The sequence below is a fragment of the Eumetopias jubatus genome, unplaced genomic scaffold (genome assembly GCF_037043125.1).
Source record: "Eumetopias jubatus isolate StellerSeaLion01/CBP00866 unplaced genomic scaffold, mEumJub1_p1.0 scaffold_5, whole genome shotgun sequence".
In the NCBI taxonomy this organism is placed as follows: domain Eukaryota; kingdom Metazoa; phylum Chordata; class Mammalia; order Carnivora; family Otariidae; genus Eumetopias; species Eumetopias jubatus.
Genome location: NW_028274811.1, coordinates 142,595,244 through 142,614,325, shown reverse-complemented (window position 1 = coordinate 142,614,325; position 19,082 = coordinate 142,595,244). Strand labels below are relative to the sequence as shown.

The 19,082-nt window shown below is 46.0% G+C and overlaps 1 protein-coding gene across 2 annotated transcripts in view; it reads left to right on the top strand.

The window, feature by feature from the left end:
* TRIO (trio Rho guanine nucleotide exchange factor) overlaps positions 1-19,082 on the top strand; it is a 337,163-nt gene that overhangs the window by 205,978 nt on the left and 112,103 nt on the right. For both annotated transcript variants that reach the window (XM_028097953.2, XM_088023532.1), the window contains exons 15-21: positions 710-876; positions 2,987-3,106; positions 4,757-4,948; positions 5,430-5,579; positions 9,340-9,454; positions 13,285-13,400; positions 17,022-17,144. In XM_028097953.2, the coding sequence (XP_027953754.2) occupies positions 710-876; positions 2,987-3,106; positions 4,757-4,948; positions 5,430-5,579; positions 9,340-9,454; positions 13,285-13,400; positions 17,022-17,144 (983 nt within the window). The remainder of the gene's footprint in view (positions 1-709; positions 877-2,986; positions 3,107-4,756; positions 4,949-5,429; positions 5,580-9,339; positions 9,455-13,284; positions 13,401-17,021; positions 17,145-19,082) is intronic.

The following is a 19,082-nucleotide window of genomic DNA, read 5'->3' as shown; positions in this document are numbered from 1 at the left end:
GTTTAGTTAGCCCCCTGACATAGATGTTCTAGGTACCTGCTCTTCAAAAGGAACATTTTGCTGTTTTATTTTCACATATCATGATCACATGTAACATTACGATTAGCGTACTTTCCTTTAATATTCTTGCACGTCGCCTCAGGGAGCATGATCTCCAGTTGTACATCCATGAATGAAATGTGAATCTCAAAAAATTTTTCACATTCTTAATTTTTTTTCTTAGTTTATATTTTACCAGCAGAGGTCACTATGGGCTCAAAAATGTAGAGAGAAGTCCGTAGTGTTTGACAACCTGCTACTACGTTACTCGTTTTATACAAACCAAATTCAGTGCTTCCTGAAGAGTAAACAGGGTGCAAGTGGCTGTACAGCCAAAAGAAGCCAGAGTTTGCTCATTGATAGAGCCAAGGGCTCGTGTCTGCAGTTACCCCTGTAGAAATAGATGGACAGGAAATGGGTTTGGTTTGATTAGCTTTACATTATGTTTTGCTTTGGAACACATCGGATACGTTCCTGCAGGCCCCCTCCCATGCTCGGAAGCACATGTAACACTCCTCTGCCCGCTATGCCTTCCTTGCACTTGGCCTTCAAGGTAACGGCCTGGCCCGGCCAGGCATGTTCTTCAAAAAAGCGCAGTGTATGCCATGCGCAGCTGAAGAGCCGGCGGCCGTACCAGTCGAACTCTGGGCTCTCCCTTCACTGCCCGCAGGTGTGGAGCTGCTTTGCGATAGAGATGTTGACATGGCAACTCGGGTCCAGGACCTGTTGGAGTTCCTTCATGAAAAGCAGCAAGAGCTGGATTTAGCAGCGGAACAGCATCGGAAGCACCTGGAACAGTGTGTGCAGCTTCGCCACCTGCAGGCTGAAGTGAAACAGGTAAACAAGCTGCTGGTCGCGGAGCCAGACCAGAGGGGCCCCGCTTGATAAGCCCCCGAAGACGGACCTCCTGGTCGTCTGGGATACAGAACACAGCTGTTGTGAGGCATGATGTGACACGCACACCCCTGGTACGGCCACAGCTCGTGTGCTAGAATGGAACCAGTGCCCGGACAGCTGTGTGTTTATTCTGTAGGGGAAGAGGCTTCCCCGCCCAGCAGGTGTATCACTTGAAAGGAACATTCACTTAGCTTGTTTTGTTATTGGTGGTCTCTTGCTTGAAACTGAGCACATTGTTCCTCAGGCTAAATAACTCTATGATTGTTCTGCCAAATAGGCTGTTATCAGTCTGGATGGGGTGACAGGCTAGAGGGGGCTGGGGTTTTCTTCTGCGACAAGCCTGCTCTACTGTCCTATCTCAGAGAGCATGGCAAAATAAAAATGGAACATTTGGGAGGGGTTGCTTTCGGTTCACAGCCAATGGGATTCCATGTATACATACATTCAGCATGTACGTGACATTTTATCTCATGAGCAGAGAAACCACTCATGGTACCGCCCTGATACAGGGAAAGTATGGCTTTCTGGGATTCTGGTGGAGGCACAGAAAAGCGTGTTAGGTTGAGAAGAGGGGATAAGGTGCCTCTGGAGTGTGAGCGAGGTGTGGTGCCTGAGTGGGTGGTACTCACATTAAAGCAGATACACTGTCAAACTGGGAAGCTGTAAGAGCACCTGTTGGTCTCCCGTGTAATGAGATGAAGTATTCTGACCTGCCTTTTAAAGACCAGTTAATAAAGTGTTCCTTCTTGCTAAAAACAAAACAGTGTGTCTAAGAAACAAAAGCGTAAACTATCCATGAGGAATTGCATTTGCCTGTAAGAGTCTCAAAGTGCTGCTCAAAAATTACTTTCTCTACGTGACATGTCAGGACGTGGCAGATTGTTGCAGGTGCTCACTCAGTGGCCACGTGATAGGTGAGGCAGCTGTGTGGGTGGCGGGTTGTCAGGTGGCTGTTGCAGCCCCAGCTCCCCCTCCACTTGCCAGGCAGCAGGAAGGGAAAAACAGAACAGGGAAGAAGCAGTACTTGCATCAGAGAAGAAATGTGGTCACACAGCTGCCCAGAGGCGACTGCATTGACCTCGGTAGCTGGAGAGAGCATCCAAACTCTAACGGAGCTGTGACGGGGCAGTGACGTGGTTTTATTTTAATCCACCCTCCTCCCCCCCCCCGACACACACACAAAGTCGAGGTTTTCTGAGTAAAGGAGATGAGGAGAAGTAGGCGTTGAGTAGGTACCTAGCAGTCTGTGCTACAAGTAACTGCCCGCAGTCCTGCAGCTTCCACGGTTGGAATGCTCTTGTTTGAGAATCTCGGGGGACAGCCCTGAGCGTCGTAGCACCGCCGAATCCACTCTTCGGTTAGCAGGTCGTTTAACACTGGCATTAAATTGGAAAATATGTTGGTGAAATAAAAAATAGTTCCCTTACCAGGGAGTTTGCTAATTTTGCATGTTTATTAAGAAAAAAGGAATGAAAAATACATTTCTTGATTATCAGGGAATTATTTGTTTTTTGTTTTTTTTAAAGATTTTTATTTACTTGAGAGGGAGAGTGAGAGTGCATGCACATGCACGAGCAGGAATGGAGGGGCAGAGGGAGAGGGAGAAGCAGACTCCCCGCTGAGCAGGAAGCCTGACCTGGGGCTCGATCTCAGGACGTGAGATGATGACCTGAGCTGAAGGTAGATGCTTAACCGACTGAGCCACCCAGGCGCCCCATTATCAGGGAATTATTTGGGGCAGTGGATATCTAGTAGGTGATTCTTAATCTGCTTTGACCTGTCGACTAATATAATAATAACAATCCGCTGGACTCCCCACCTTTTCAGCACCCATTTGAAGCTGTAAGATAACTGAATTAATTTTAAAATGCAGCACTTAAGATCAGATACTGTGGAAGGACATCAGGCAGTGGGATCATAAGGAAACCCGTGCTTCACAGCTGACGTGAGCAGCTTGACCACCTTGCCCACTTGGCTCGTGTCCCCGGTGGCCTGCAGGGGGATCCCCTGCGGAGGGCCGGCGCTGGGAGCTCCCTGTGTCATGTTTCAGGTGCTGGGCTGGATCCGTAATGGAGAGTCGATGCTGAATGCCGGGCTCATCACGGCCAGCTCGTTACAAGAGGCCGAGCAGCTGCAGAGGGAGCATGAGCAGTTCCAGCACGCCATCGAGGTAGGGACACCGGCCTGCCCCCCACCTCGGGACACGTCTGCTGAGCCCCCTCACGGGGGACTGACCCCAAGCCCGGTGGGGTTCAGCAGGATCCAGAGTGATGATGCTGATGCATCTCCAGTGTATTCCAGGGAAAGGACACGGGCTGGCGACTGCAGTGAGGGGAGGAGGCGTGCGCCAGCCTGGGGACCTCACAGCGCCTAGCCGTGAGACCCTGGTGGCACGCACCCCCCACTGTCAGGAGCACCTGCACCTGAGAACCCGAGCTGGGGTCTGGGCTGAGGGGCTTTCTGTTCTGCGGGTCTTGTACACATACTCCTGGACAGAGCAGAGCGCCGAGGGTGGCTCAGCCAGACCAGGTGCACATCACCAGTAGACAACACTATCCATGGAACTCCTCCGACCCTGGTTAACAGCAGCGTCCCTCACCCTCGCGGGGTCGGTGCCAGGCCAGGGCCAAGCCCACTCAGATTCACTCTCACAGCATGTGAGTTCATTATTTGTCAAGTTTTTTTGGGGGGGAGAAGGGAGTTAATTATGGTAGGTAGTCTCAAGGTACACTCTCGGGAAAAAGAGCATTTGATTGCAGAAAACTTGTTTCCTGCTGTAGTTACATACATAGAGAATAAAGCCACAGAAAATACTGTTAATTTATTCTCGAGATTGACATATTTTCAACTACTCAGCGTCAGCAGACACATATTAGCTCTTCTTCTTGAAGCCCAGACTCTGGGCGTCTTTTGAAAATTGTATGCTGTGCCTAGTGATTTCTAATAATTAAATGCCTAATACATGTCCATGTATCTGGGTGAAGGGTAGGGTTGGTTATGTTGCATATAGTCTTTTCTGGGGTCATTTAGTGCCTTTTCAGTGAAATGCAAAATTTTGCTGTGGTTAAAAAAAGAAGAAAAAGAAAAAAATCTGTGTCCACAGAAACCCATGTACTCCACCTTAACTGCTGTGCTGGCTGGTGTTCTGAGGCTTCATTGGGAGAACCTGACCTGTCAGCCCCTCATGGGATCTTCTAGTGAACATGCATGAGCAGAATTCTACTGGATTTCTGGTGTTAGTTTGATATTTTAATGTAGCATGAGCCTCCAGAGAATACACTTGGCTCATTCCTAGCTTTGAATTATGTTTCTCTCTCTCTCTCTCTCTCTTTTAAAGTCAATAGTTCTTGAAAACTTTTTACTCAAGTCTAAAGTTTAAGGTAAAAATGCAAAAGGCATTCATGGTGGCCACCTTTTTTCTCCATGTGTTCATGTGCCTCTAGCTGCTATTACAAGGAGGACCAATAGGAAGAATAAACTTGGAACATTTCAACAGCTTTTTTAGAATATTGGCTATTAATTTTCCCTGCTATTTCTCAAGCTGAGAACCCCACAAGTGGGACCCATTCTGGAATGTCTTAATGCATTTCATCCTTCATTAGGTAATTTAAATGTAAGCGCGGTTGTTGCTAGGCATGAAAACTTTTTTTTTTTTACTGCACGGTCTGCTGTGTTTGTGGAAGTGTCCTGATGAATATTAAGGGAAGTTGTTTCTATAAAAGCAGGTGGAGCAGCACCACGGCAGCCTTCCCAGTTCCTTCCCAGTAGACGTGTGACGGCCCAGACAGATAAGTATCCCCTCTCCTTTCTCTCTCCTTAGAAAACACATCAGAGCGCCCTGCAGGTGCAGCAGAAGGCAGAAGCCATGCTGCAGGCCAATCACTACGATATGGACATGATCCGGGACTGCGCCGAGAAAGTGGCCTCTCACTGGCAGCAGCTCATGCTCAAGATGGAAGACCGCCTCAAGCTCGTGAACGCGTCTGTCGCCTTCTACAAAACCTCAGAGCAGGTGAGGAGGCAGGTTCGATGCCTTGGGCTCCTGACCAGCCTTTTATGTTGAGCTCAGTGTTATTGGACAACTCCGTCGTTAAGCCTCAGTCATTACTGAGCCAGTCACTTCAACCGAGGCAGAGAAAAGCATTCCAGAAGTAGAAGGGTTATCGCTTACTTTAGGACTCCGAGAGTAATAGGTTGGAAAGGAGCCGAGAAGACCTGCGTTCTCCTCTCGTTTAAATGGATAGCCTGAAACACACCAGAGAGAGACCAGAAATTCCGTTTTTATTTGGTTCTTGTTCTGAAAGGCCTGCCTATTTTGACCCCTGCATTTGTCCTCACGTGTAAGACGGAGCCCATGGTTCCTTCTGATGGTCTTGGTCCCCAGGCCAGCACCTTTATCCCTAGAGCCTGACCTACCACACTTGCCGGAGATCCCGCTCTGTGCCGTCAGTCGCCGACCAGCCCCTCTTAGCCTGCGACTCTCCTGCTCACAGGTCTGCAGTGTGCTCGAGAGCTTGGAGCAGGAGTACAAGAGAGAAGAGGACTGGTGTGGAGGCGCCGACAAGCTGGGCCCCAACTCAGAGACGGACCATGTCACGCCAATGATTAGCAAGCACCTGGAGCAAAAGGAAGCATTCCTGAAGGTAAGGAGCCGGCCCTTTGGTGTGCTGGTGCCTCCCTGAACAGGGGACACAAATGCAAGACGGTTTGCCGGAAGATGGCAGGGTCCAGACTGTCCGTCAGAGAACCCCAGATGTTCCCAGGCACCAGGCGTGCAGGGCCCGGGGCGGGGGAGGGGGGAGCTCCCCACACCTGCAGCTCTCCCCTTGTGTGACGTTGCATCCGCGCCGGGCTAGGTGGTCAGAGAGAGTCTTTACAATCTTCCATTTGTGATTTACACTCCCGAGTTTTCCCAAAGAGCTGGAAACCTGTGTGAATAAAGCATGGGTGGAAGTCAGAACACCAGATGATTCTGAGCAGATAGAGAGATTAATTTGGTGAGACAGAAATGCCGCTAGCTTGAAATAATCTTCCTTTGGAAATTCAGCCTTTTTAGGAATAAAGACTGAACCCAGTGCAGAGTAGACACAAAGCAGGAACACCTCTTGGGGTTTATAGGATTAGTTACTAATACTCACTCAGGCAGTGTTTCCTACAAAAGAGACTTTAATTCCATTTAGGCCCAACTCTGAGAAGCTTTAAATGAGGAGTTTCTCTAGCCGCCTGTGTGTGTGTGTGTGTGTTCATACCTAAATCACCCAGATGTTCTAAAAAGTGCTCAAAACATTTGGCAACATTTCCATGTTTCTGTGATGTATTCTTTCACTCTTGAGAATCTTCTGAGGCTCTGCCTGTTGCCACTCAGACCTGTTAAAAGTAGGTGTGGTGTGTGCTTTTCATTGTCACTTTATTGAGTTTTGCTTTGGCATTCTGACCCCTCTGACCCCATTTCGTGTTACATTTAATAATTTCTGTTTCCATTCTGAAGGTGATGTCTGACAGTTACTGTTTAGTCTGGGAGAACAGATTGTAACTCTGAAAATTGTATCTGGTCATTTATTTTGAGCTTCCATCACATGACTTTCTTTGTAGCAGATCGGGGTGGGAAAACAGCGGTGACTCCCTCAGCCTCCAGTTGAACCATTTCAAACGGAGCTTGAAAGCCCTGGGTGGGCTTACGTGTCCTTGCTTGTTACATTTATGAAATGCCTGCCACTGTGAGGACGTTTCCATTGGGATCCTCATAATTTGCCTCTCTTTCTCTGCAATCCATTTAGAATAAAGCAGAATTGGGGCACCTGGGTGGTTCAGTGGGTTAAGCAACTGCCTTCGTCTCAGGTCATGATCCTGGAGTCCCTGGATCGAGTCCCGCATCAGGCTCCCTGCTCGGTGGGGAGTCTGCTTCTCCCTCTGACCCTCCTCCCTCTCATGTGCTCGCTCGCTCTCTCTCTCTCTCTCATTCTCTCTGTCTCAAATAAATAAATAAAATCTTTTTAAAAAAAAATAAAGCAGAATTGAGTACTACTTAGTCTAAATAAGACAGATACTTAGATAAAATTATAAAACAAAATACTCACTGGCCTGTTCAGATTCCTTCTCTCAGCTAGGTTCAGTAGTGTCTGTGTATTGGATAGCTTTAAACTTTTCATAATGGAAGTTTAAAGATGCATACAAAATAGAACAGGTAGCAAACTCCTGTGTACTTCTCACCCAGCGTCAGTAGTTATCAGCACATGGGCATATGCCCACTTTCCCTGGGCTACTTTAAATTCTAAATGTTACATCATTCTATTTGTAAATACTTCAGTATGTATTTAAACATTAAATTCTGCCTTTCTAAAACATAACCACAATACCATTATCGGATCCTGAAAATTAACAGTATTTCTCATTTTATACAAAATCCAACAGTGTTCAAATTTCTCTGACTGACCCTTATTGTCTTACATATGGTTTTAATCAGAATTCAAACAAGGTCCACACGTTGACTTTATTAATATGTCTCTTAAATCTCTCTCTCTCTCTTTTTAAAGATTTTATTTATTTATTTGACAGAGATATAGTGAGAGAGGGAAAACAAGCAGGGGCAGAGGGAGAGGGAGAAGCAGGCTTCCTGTGGCGCAGGGAGCCCGATGTGGGGCTCGATCCCAGGACCCTGGGATCATGACCTGAGCCGAAGGCAGACGCTTAATGACTGAGCCACCCAGGCGCCCCTCCAAATCTCTTCTAATCGAAACACCACCCCCCTTTTATTACTATTTATTAGCTGAAGAAGTAAGTTATACTGTGGGATTTCTCTCACTCTGGATTTCCATAATTGCATCCTGTGGAGTCATTTTTTACCATCCTGGATTCTCTAAGTGTGTTCTGTTGAGAGCCTCACTTAGATTCAGGCTTGAGTGTGAGTGTGTGTGTGTGCACTCAGCGTACCTGGCATTCCATCAGGAGGCACATAAGGTCTGCTTCTCTTTGTGTCTGTGTGATAGGAGGGTTTACCATTGCTTCAAACGTGGTAAGTCCAGTTAATCCATTATGTGCTTCTCTGTCTGCCTTTTACCTAATGGGTTTAGTACCCTGTGGTGATAATGCTTCATTAGGAGTTGCAAAATGGTGAGCTTCTATCATTCCTTCTGCCTTGATTAGCTAGAATTATTCCCTCCTTAGCTATTTGGTTACTCTCAAATAGAGTTTGTCCAGAAAAGGCAGGCTAAGTGCTTGAATCTTTCCATTTGCTTCTCATTTTCAGAATAATGAGCTGTTGCCCTAGCAACCTCTACATAGGATTAGTTTTTGTTCTATCTTCATGGATTTTAAGATATTTGGTGTGTTTTGATCAATTGCAGTCATTTATCTTTTTATACTCAACTTGTCCCATTCGTGGGAGCTCCTTCCAGGCAGGTTGGCTCTGACGTCCTCCTGACATAACCCCGGCCGTCTGCAGCCGCTTCCTCACCGTTTAGAGTGCAGCCAATTTCAGGCTAATCTGCGGAGACTCATGATACATTCTTCTCTTAATTAAAAAGTGTCCTCGCTCCATGTACTGCAAAGGCCTGGAAATAGTGACCGACCAGTAATAATGAGCTCCCTGTGTCTTGTCCAGATTGTGGTCTAAATACCATGTATCAGAAGGAGGAAACAGAGCTTCTAGAAGAAAGAGTAATTCCAGAGCTGAGACAGGAAATGGATAAGATATTTCCAACTCACATATAATTAAGGGTATTTTTCCTCTTGTTTTTTTAATACATTAATGAAATTACTTACTTGGTTTATAAACGTGGAATCCATCAGTCATCTATTACCACAATAACACCACAAAACAAACCACTCCAAAACTGATGGCTCAAACCAGGGTTTGGCAGTCTAAGCCCCCGAGAGCTAAATCCATTCACTCCTACTCTTCTCCCTGTTGCCCGTGGCGGCTTTCCTCCACAGTGGTTGGGTTCAGTACTTGCAACGGGGAGGTAGAGAATATAGGACTTGGAAAGCTGAAAATACTGTCTGCCCTTTCCAGAAATCCGGGCACAGGTTAGCTGGGTGCTCTCACTCAAGGTTTCTCCCAAGGCTGCAGCCAGGTTGTTGGCTGGGGGCCCGGAAGGAGAAGGGCCCCACCTCCTCTCTGTGCAGGCCCGCGGCCTCTCTCCGTCCCCTGCCCCGTGCACCTCTCTGTGGGGCGGTGCTCAGCCCAGCAGCTGACTTCCTCAGAGCAAGAGGTCCAAGACAGATTTTTTTTTTTTAATTGAAATAGGATGTAACCTGTGTATTCTTCCAACCACAAGTTGGCCCGACGAATGTTTTAGTTAAAGATGTGTGTTAGAGCTATACGATGTCGTCATCCATACGTACTCAAAATACATGTTTGTCGAAGTCACATTAACAACACCTTGCCCTCCATGTATCTCTTAGGCTTGCACGCTTGCTAGAAGGAATGCAGATGTCTTCCTGAAGTACCTGCATAGGAACAGTGTAAACATGCCTGGAATGGTGACACATATCAAAGCCCCTGAACAACAAGTAAAAAGTGAGTACAGCTATGAGCCGCCTTACCGGCGGGCAGCCCCAGGGCTCTGGAGGGATGTGTTCTAAAATCTATGAGCCGTCTTACCGGCGGGCAGCCCCGGGGCTCTGGCGGGATGTGTTCTAAAATCTATGAGCCGTCTTACCGGCGGGCAGCCCCGGGGCTCTGGCGGGATGTGTTCTAAAATCCCAAGACCCAGGGCTTCATTTTAGATGTTCATTTCGTATTATTAAAGTTCTCGCCAGTTATCTTTGTTTAATAATAAAATATGAAACAAATGATATAGATTGATACTTTGTTGACTAAAGTCGAAGAGTATAAGCAGGAAGAAAATGCAGCATGATAATTTATTAGCCTGGACTATTTTGTTCAGGCAGGTGAAAACACTGTAAATTGGGGAAAAAGGAAAACCAGAATTTATCTAGAGTCAAAATATTTTTTAAAAGTTCAGATTAAGAAATTATACACCAAAATCATTGCTGGAAGGTATTAGAGATTTGTATACTTAAAGCATTAATAAAATCAAATTGCCAAATATCATACATTCTGGTATCATTTGAGAGTAAAAATCTGTAAAGCCATGGGTTTTTATGTATGCATATATATAACGTTAAGGGCATGGAAACTCGTCTGGGAAAATTTGATACTAAACTTAATAGGATTGGTATGGATGGAAGTGAGGGGGACTGATGATTTTTACTCTAGAATTCTGATTGAATACTTTACAATGAAAATACATTCAGGTGTTCTCTAACTTAAAACTTAGATTTAATCATAGTGGGTTTTTTTTTTTTTACAAATACAATTAAAATGACATGGAAATAACCTCAGAAAATGATTAAGAGTTTGAAACAGTCTTGCCATTGAGGCACCTGCTATCCTCACTGTGAGCTTCAGGGGCCGGCAATAAACAGATGAGGAACCTGGGGCCCCACAGCCTGCACTCTCAGAGTTGGGTTTCATAGGGGAAAAGTTGCCATAATCCGTTAACAGATGATTCGTCTCACTCTTTAAACCCATATGATTGGCAGAAACTTTGTACATTATACTCTGCGCCCTGTTCATCTGGATTCATCTGTCAGAGGTGTCACAGAAAAATGATCTGTCACAGTGGTAGAGTTCTGTCCTCTGCAGAGGAGATTTCGTATTGTTACTTGGTGGGCTTCCCTCTTGGGGAAATGAGTGACTAACACAGCCATTTCTCAGCAGGAGCAAGTCTTCATTGCCAGCAAGTTACTTGCGTTGGTAATCGGTTTATTTGACTCACGTCATGTAAAAATCATTGCCTTTCTCTCATCCTTCAAGATTGCCTTTGGTTGTTGGCCGTATTCTGCTTTCTCTGATCAAAGATGTTATGATCCGTCCTAGGTTGTACCAGTGCGATGGGTGTGTGTGTGTGTGAGAGGAGTGTGCGCTCTACATGCACACGCACGAGGTAGTCACTGTGCACTTGCTGCCGTGTATCATCATTCTGGGTGCTACGGAGAGTTAAAAACAATGTTCTGTTTCTCTCACTGGGTACTTGGGGACGAAAGATTTATGTGTGGGACAGTGTGGCAAATCCACGTTAGGGTGAGGGTGCCAGAAGAGACAGCATCCCAGGGACCCCAGACAATCCTTCAGGTGCATGAGGAAGCCCCAGCTGGTTTCCCATCCCAGTCCAGGTGGGGGCGGTCAGCGCTCTGCTTGGCCGCTTACCCGCCCCAAGTCAGTCGGGCCCCAGGCAGGGACTGTAGAAAGAAGAGCCTGGAAAAGACCCGTTGGCTCATGTTAATTTTCACATGTGATACTTTCATTTAATTTTTTGACTGGCTTCAAATTTCAAAGTCTTAATTTGTGTCACTACATTAGTTTCCTTTTTCAGTAAAGATAAGGGAGCATGACCACTGAACTGCCACGTAAATCCTGCTCACAGGTTCATGTTTCTCAGCCCACCCGGACCTCGGGAAATATTTGTGGAAAATTTAATATTTTTAAGGTTTCCCAGTATTAATGAAGTTATAATCTAGATACCATTTATTTGATTTGCAGTTTGTCTCTAGAATCTTCTTCCAAAGTTCCTTGTGTATTTTATAAACTTCGAGTAAAACAGACTTACTGTAAAAAAATTAAGTGTACAAATGTATATAAATTACCTATTTCCTTTGCCAGTGGTCACCACCGTCAAGACTTTTTTGTGCGTATGTCTATGAATATAAACATAAATATATAGAGAAAAACACACATGGATTTCACTCTACTCACCATCCCGCATTTTTATTTCTTTACCAAAATGGGACTGTTTTTTGCTGCAATTTGCTTCTTTCACTTAATAATGCATCTTAGTCCTTTTTTGGGGCACCTGGGTGGCTCAGTCAGTTAAGCATCTGACTCTTGATCTCAGCTCAGGTCTTGATCTCAGGGTGGTGAGTTCAAGCCCCAGGTTGGGCTCCAACACCGGGTGTCGAGCCTACTTAAAATAATAATAATAATAATAACATATCTTAGTCCTTTTTCCATATCAGAATTTAAAGATCTCTATCATTTTTAATGTCCAGGGTAATGATTTCATAGCTGACTTAACCTGTCTCCCAGTTGGGCTCAGATGTCACTGCCAGTTTTTCCAAACAGTGCCTTAGTGTTTGCGCACCTGAGGACATACGGCTTGTGTAAGCACCGTACATCTGAAAGATAAATTGCTGGTTCAAAGGTATGCAGACTTCCGATGACGTCACCTGTCACCAGAGTGCCCGCTGCAAGAGTGGTGCTGTTTCCCCTCAGTAATATGGGGTCACCCCTGCATGTTCCTCTCCCCCAATCCTGCCAGCACTGGACAGCACCACTGCTGGCCAGGAAAAGGGTGCAAGATGGTCTCATTGTCTGAGTGAGGTTAAACATGTTTCTGTGTATTTAGTGGCCATATTTTAGAAATTATGAACTTCATGTTTATATGCTTTGCTCAGGACACTGGGGTGACTCAGTTGGTTAAGCGTCTGCCTTCAGCTCAGGTCATGATCTCAGGGTCCTGGGATCAAGGCCCACATGGAGCTCCCTGCTCAGCAAGGAGTCTCCTTCTCCCTCTGCCCCTCCCCCCAGCTCGCTCGCTCTCTCTCTCTCTCTCTCTCTCTCAAATAAAGTCTTTATATGCTTTGCTCATTTTTCTAATGGACCGTTCATCTTTCCCTGTTGACAAGCAAGTACATTTGGTCTGTGTCTTATATTTTCCCAATAATTTTAACTAGCTTTTTATTGGTGCTGTACTGTTATGGTGAATTTTGTTTGGTTATGACATTTACAGTGTTTATGTAATCAGGGTTTTTGGCCTTTCTGGCTCCATGCTTCTCTACTTATGTCCCTGCTTCTCCTAATGGTTTATGGTTTTGTTTCTGCCTTTGTAAAAAAAAAAAAAAGAAAGAGAAAACAAAACTGTGTTTTCTTCTAGTACTCCACTATTATGACATAGATCCTTTATACTAAATTCTTTCTACAGGAGGGTTTTAATGTTGTTGAACTAATTATTTAATACTGAAGTTTTTCCAGCCATTGTCACATTGCCCCAGCAGGGGATGCAGTAGCTTATCCCACTCATCCAGCTAACCAAAGATATTGGAGGCCAGTCTTCAGTTTCCAGTGACCTCAATCATAAGATAACAAATTGGGGTGAGAGCAGAAGGGGAGGTCTGGTGGACACGCTCACTGAGAGCATTGGGCGAGCAAGCCGTGTGGCTCTTAATTTCATACTCTGTCTTGCACTTGACATTTGCATAAAGTCTTTAAATAACGTTGAATGGGATTTTGCAAGTGTTTTCACTGGTTGTAAGCACCAACATATGTCTTTGTCTTTATTCTCTTAGATATCTTGAATGAACTCTTCCAGCGGGAGAACAGGGTATTGCATTACTGGACCATGAGAAAGAGACGGCTAGACCAGTGCCAGCAGTACGTGGTCTTTGAACGAAGTGCCAAGCAGGTCAGTCATTACACCGGGCTCCCCCGTGCTCTCCACCCTCTTTTAGACTTCCGGCCTCCGCTGGGAAGCTCTTGACATGTCAGCCACTTTGAAAACCACTGTCAAATGATCAAAAGAGTCATGCCTTTTAAATAAGCTTGTCATGAAAAGAAAACCCACACCCCATAGAAGTGGGTTTGGGCCCTCAGCAAGTGTGTCTGTCACGCAGCCCGCCTCTGCTGCCGTTGGCTCATGTTTAGGACCACCAGGAACAAGTCCTAATTATGACGACGATTCAAAAATCATTGTGGAATCTAGGTTCTGTACTTGTATAAATACTACAGTGGGTGGGTTTTTTTTTTTTTTGGCTATAATTATATTTTCAAGGTAAAGCTTTGTTCTTCAGATAACTTGAGCTAATATTAGGTAAGAAGTGTGATAGAATTTCTAAGAATTCAGTAGAGTAAAAAAGTGTTCATGCAGTTGACTAATGCAGAGACATCAAGAGGATATGTTTAGGGGGCATCTGTAGAGCATGGGACTCCTGATCTCAGGGTCATGAGTTCAAGCCCCATGTTGGGCATGGAGCCTACATAAAAAAATAAATAAAAAGATATGTTTAGAGTTTCCGTCTTCTGAAGTCATTTTGGGGTAAGTGTTTTGGCCGGTATGGTTAGTCATGGAAGATCGTTGTGTAGGGTAGTCTGTCTGACCCCTAACTTGAACTAAGATTCCTGTCACTTCTCCTTGGCTTTAACGGTAGCATAGGAATCCATAAGCTGTTGGTCCAGAATGTGGAGAGTCTGGAGGGCACGGAGGACAGAAGGCTCATTCTCAGAACGCCTGTGTGAGCCCTCTCGTGTCCTGCGTGTCCGGGACCTTAGAGTCACTGGGGCCTCTTCAGTGCTGTGGGTCGCTGGCGACCACATCAGACATGGACGGTCTTCTAATTTCACCTGTGCCTGCCACAGAGTAGGCATTCAGTTAAATCTTTTAGCTTAAAGAGTAAATCTTCCTCAGCACAGTTTCCCACTTAGGGAGAATATGATCTTTTGATTTGGTCAATGTTGGTTTCGAGTGGGCAGCGAGGTGCTCAGAATGGCTTGGTTCCCCTGAGGTTGGTAAGCTGGAGTTCCTGGTCCATAGATCTGGCGCCCAGACTCAACCCTTCCCTCATCTTGGTTGATGTTACCAGAGGTAGTTATATTCCCAACAGAAGTGGCAAGCAGTGTTTTTAGTGTTTAAATTACATTTTATTTAATGATAGTTCAACCATATTTCACACTCATGGGGCCTGATTTTGTTTCTAATTAGAGATTGTCTCATAATCTCTTCTCATATATCTTTATTGTTTGTCTGTTGAAAGACAAGCAGTCATTCAGCTACAGAGAACACAATTATAAATAATCATTTTAATGGAGAAAAACAATGGAATGCGTTGTTGCTTTTTCCTAAAGTCAGCTGATTTGCCAAAAATGAAATCAGGAAGCGTAGGCCATTGTAGCCCATTGGGTTCTATGCTGTGCTCACGGTCCTGTAGTGAAGTTGCTTATTTATAACCCCAATCCTGGAGGCTCCTCCTGATGCACGGGGCTCAGGACGGCAGCCTGAGCTTAACTGGCTGGAACACGGAGCAGTGATTTCTGTCCCGGCCCTCGGGCTTCCTGGGTGCCTCCAGCCTCCTCGGCACTCTTCCCAGGCTCTCTGCGGCTGAACGCTGGCATCGTCTCAGGCTTAGTCTGGGGCTAGCTCTAGTTTCTTTCTTACCTTCTTACCTCCTCTGCTGGTACCTTGTCATGAAAGTAGCACTGACCTCCACTTCGAGTCTGTAGACTCGGAAATCCCAGCTGCCTCCTTGGGTGTCTCTACTTTGGCCTCACTGAGAGCAGAACTAGACTCATGAAGCCCTGTCCCCCCTCCTCATCTTATGTGGGTGATCCCCGGTCCCCTCATCTTACGGGGTGTGTCCCCCAGGCTCCATCATCCTATGTGGGTGTCCCCCAGGCCCCCTTCTCTTACAGGGTGTGTCCCCCACACCCCCTCACCTTACAGGGTGTATACCTCCTGCTTCTTTGCTTTCCCCAGTTTCCCACCTTCATTCCCTCATGAGTCCCGTGGGTGTAGACCCCCCCCACGGGTCAGATCTGCCCTCCCCCTTCACAGTCAGAGCCATCATGCTATAGAAACCCCAGCCGTGTCCTGCCTAAATCTTTGAGCCAGTTTGCTGTCCAGTGTTACTTCTTCCATTCACTGTGTACTGCAATTCCTTTTCTACACGGCAGCCCCATTAGTTTTCACAGAAAAGTCCGACCTGGGCCTGTGAGCTCCTGGGCCCTCCTGCCCTCCCCATCCTCTCTCCAGCCTCACCTTCAGCCTCCACAGCGGGCCAGCTCACCAGCGTGGGTTCGTGGTGCATGCCCCTCTGCCTACCGAGTGGCTCCCCATTCTTCTGAGCCCGTCACTTCGCAGCCAGCCTGTCCCAGCTTAGACACCACCTCTGCTGACCTCCTGTTCTAAGCATGGTGTGCCAGCCCTCATTTGTCTTTGTGCATCTTTCTCCATCTCCCTCCTCCTGCCCACTCTACAGGGGCAGGGCCGAAGCTTCGCTCATTCCCCAGTGCCCCAGGTAGCACCTGACTCCACAGTAGGCCTTCAGGGACAGCGTGCTGTAAACGTGGAAAAACCTGGGACCTTTGGAGTGAATTGACAAACGTCGCTTTCTACCTTGATTCAGCAGCAGTGTTAACCTTGTTCCAGGGGCAGGATAGCCATGCTCAGGCATAACAGCCGTAGTTTCCATGCAGTCAGCTGTCCGGGTCATGCTTTCCTTCTAAAATGCTGTAAATGCTGTGATGTATCTAATAAACACAGTGACGTTTCTGCTCTAAGACTAGCAAAGTACAGTGGCTGACCCAGAGATTACAAATGACAAATATAAAAGCTTCTACATTTTTATGCTTCTTTCCCCCAGTGTTGTGTTTTTAGATGCATATGTAAGTCTGATTTCACTTCAGTTATGTGGAAGTAGAAGTAATGAAACAGCTTTCATCTAAGGGCATGAGACAGCACACAACGTTAGAACCGGGTCATTTGCAGTCTGAACCTCGCTGGCCCCCTTCTCCTCGGGTGCGCTCACCTCTCTCCTGCAGCCACAGGGCTTAAGGCATGTCTTCTCCTAGCAGCTCCCCCGTGGCACATTTGTGTATCATGGGATGGGAACCCCCAAAGAGCAAGTGTGGTGGATCCCACCTGGTACTCACTGAAGGCAGGAATAGGAAGAAAGGCCTAAACATTTAGCAGTGTGAGGGTCTCAGATCGTCCCTTCATCCACATCTTCTCAGTGTCCTTGTTGAAAGGGTCTTAGTTGTAGTTTCTTCTATTGCGAGCGTATTTCACCGCTATAAGAACTGTTTAATCATTGCAATATAAGTGAGGTGGTTATAACTTTCTAGAATGTCAGGTTTTTCCTTTTCCTTTTTGGATTATGATACTTATTTCAGAAGCTCATTCTGTCCTTGAGGAGGTACTTGTAGATGTGTACCAGCCGGGGCTTGTGACTGCACATCTGCGTGCGCAACGCAGGGAGTGGGCCTCCTTTTACCAGGGCTCAGCCATGAGCATCTCCATTCCTTCCCTCTCCAGGCTCTAGAATGGATCCATGACAGTGGGGAGTTCTACCTTTCCACACATACCTCCACGGGCTCGAGCATACAGCACACCCAAGAGCTCCTGAAAGAGCACGAGGAGTTTCAGATCACCGCAAAGGTAGGTTCAGGTTGGTTGCCTATACAGCCGGCAGGGTTTTCCAAAATAACCTAGAACAGGATACTTCATGTAATAAGATAGTTCTCAAAAAAAAAAAAAAAAAATCACTTAAACCCCTTACCCAAAATTGGAGAAACAGAGGGACCCCAGTGGCTCGTTGTATATTAACATAGGTGACACCGTTTTCTGCCCTTCACGCTTCCCCTCGGCTGTCCCTCTCTTTATGTGGTGTTTCCTTTGGGTCCTCTGATTTCGGCAAATACCTTTATGTTTTTTCTTTTGTCCTTTTCATTATTCTTTTTCTTTGTTTTTTTTTTCCCCAAGGTCTTTTCTGAGTACTTGCTATTTTTAGGAAACACTGGTGTTACCGACTTGGCTTGGGTGTGTTCTGAGGATGCTTTCTTGCCTGGTCTCTGGTGGGTGACACTTGCTACCGTAGCCCTGCCCACACCGCGCCCCGTCTGGTCAGGAAGCTGTCTGGGGTACGGCCGGCAGAGTTCACCTCTGTGCGCTCTCCTGCCGGCTGTTCGTAGGTTTATGCAGGTGAAGACATCTTTACTTTCTTCCTGAAAAGCGAAATAGAATTAAATACATGGCATATGTAATATATGGGTATAAATATGAATTTTTAAGCAAATCTGTACGACTCCACACATTGCCACGAATGTTTTCCCAGTTAAAGTGTTTACCCACAGAGGCTCATTCTTTTACTTCAAAACAATTTTGAGATTTTTAGAGTTCCCTTCTAAAGCTGTGCTATTTTTGTTTTAGTTTTTCAAGGTTTTATTTTCAGAAGTGCCTATTTTGGGTGATAGATTTGAGGTTTTTTTTTTTTTTTTTAATTGGAAATTCAAATTTACTAGTAGAAATAAATGATCAAGCTGGACAGTATTTTTGGTTAAAAAGAAGTATTTCCACAAAGTAAAAAAAAATTGATTTTCTCGTATGGCCCTTAAGGTGGCTTTGAAAACCGTCAGTGGGAAATTTTTAAATCCTCTAGAGTGGCAACAGCTACTTTGTATTATGTTTATTTGTACTTTATGTTTTCTGTAACTGTTTCTGACCCTTCCCGCTATTCTGCACTGCCCTCTACTCCTGCCCGCCCACAAGATGTAGCTTATTTCCTTCCCCTCACCCTCGGGGTGCTGGGCTCTGGAAACCCCTGGTCTTTGCTCTGGAAGAGCACACAGTCCAGTGTGGCTGCTGACAGACTGACCCCTGTAGGGCTCGGTGCGAGCTGGCACTGGTGGGGGGCACCGTGAGCATTGGGGGGTGGGGGGGTGTCAGACAATCAGGCAGTGACAGCTGCACCCAGAGGGGCCATGAGCACCCACAGGAGGGCACCTGCCCACTCATCTGAGGAGAGCTGACCTGCCTGCCTCTGCAGGTAAGCAGCGTGTCTTTTGCTTCCTAGATACAGCACCCCTTTGGCTACATAATTCTTTTTTGTTAATAGTTGGATAATAAATTACAGTTGTGTGCATTATATGATCTATCTTTGTTTCTTTGAATAGCCTTTGATTATGGAGGTATTAAGAAAATGCCTAAGATACCACTCAGAGGTAGATTTAAGATTTGTTCCTTTTCACGAACTTACATCTCCATTAATGCTGCCCTCCGCAGGTCAGTATGCCCAGCCAAACAGCCGGGTCACTGCACAACCCCAGGGGGCACCATGCACACAGAATGTGATGTGCATGGCACTGTCTACAGTGCACTAGCATGAAAGCTGTCTTCCACCAGTGGGATGTATACAAAAGGATTTTTTATTCCTGAATTTCCCTTCTCAAATTTGGGGTGTGGTTATTAAAGAAGGAGCAGGAATGGGCATATTTTTGCCCTTGCATTTTGTAAAAATAAGCAAATGAAATCACAGGTAATATCTGACCTTGCTGTTTCCCAGCTATACAGAGCTCTTTCTTTCACTGAATACATTGA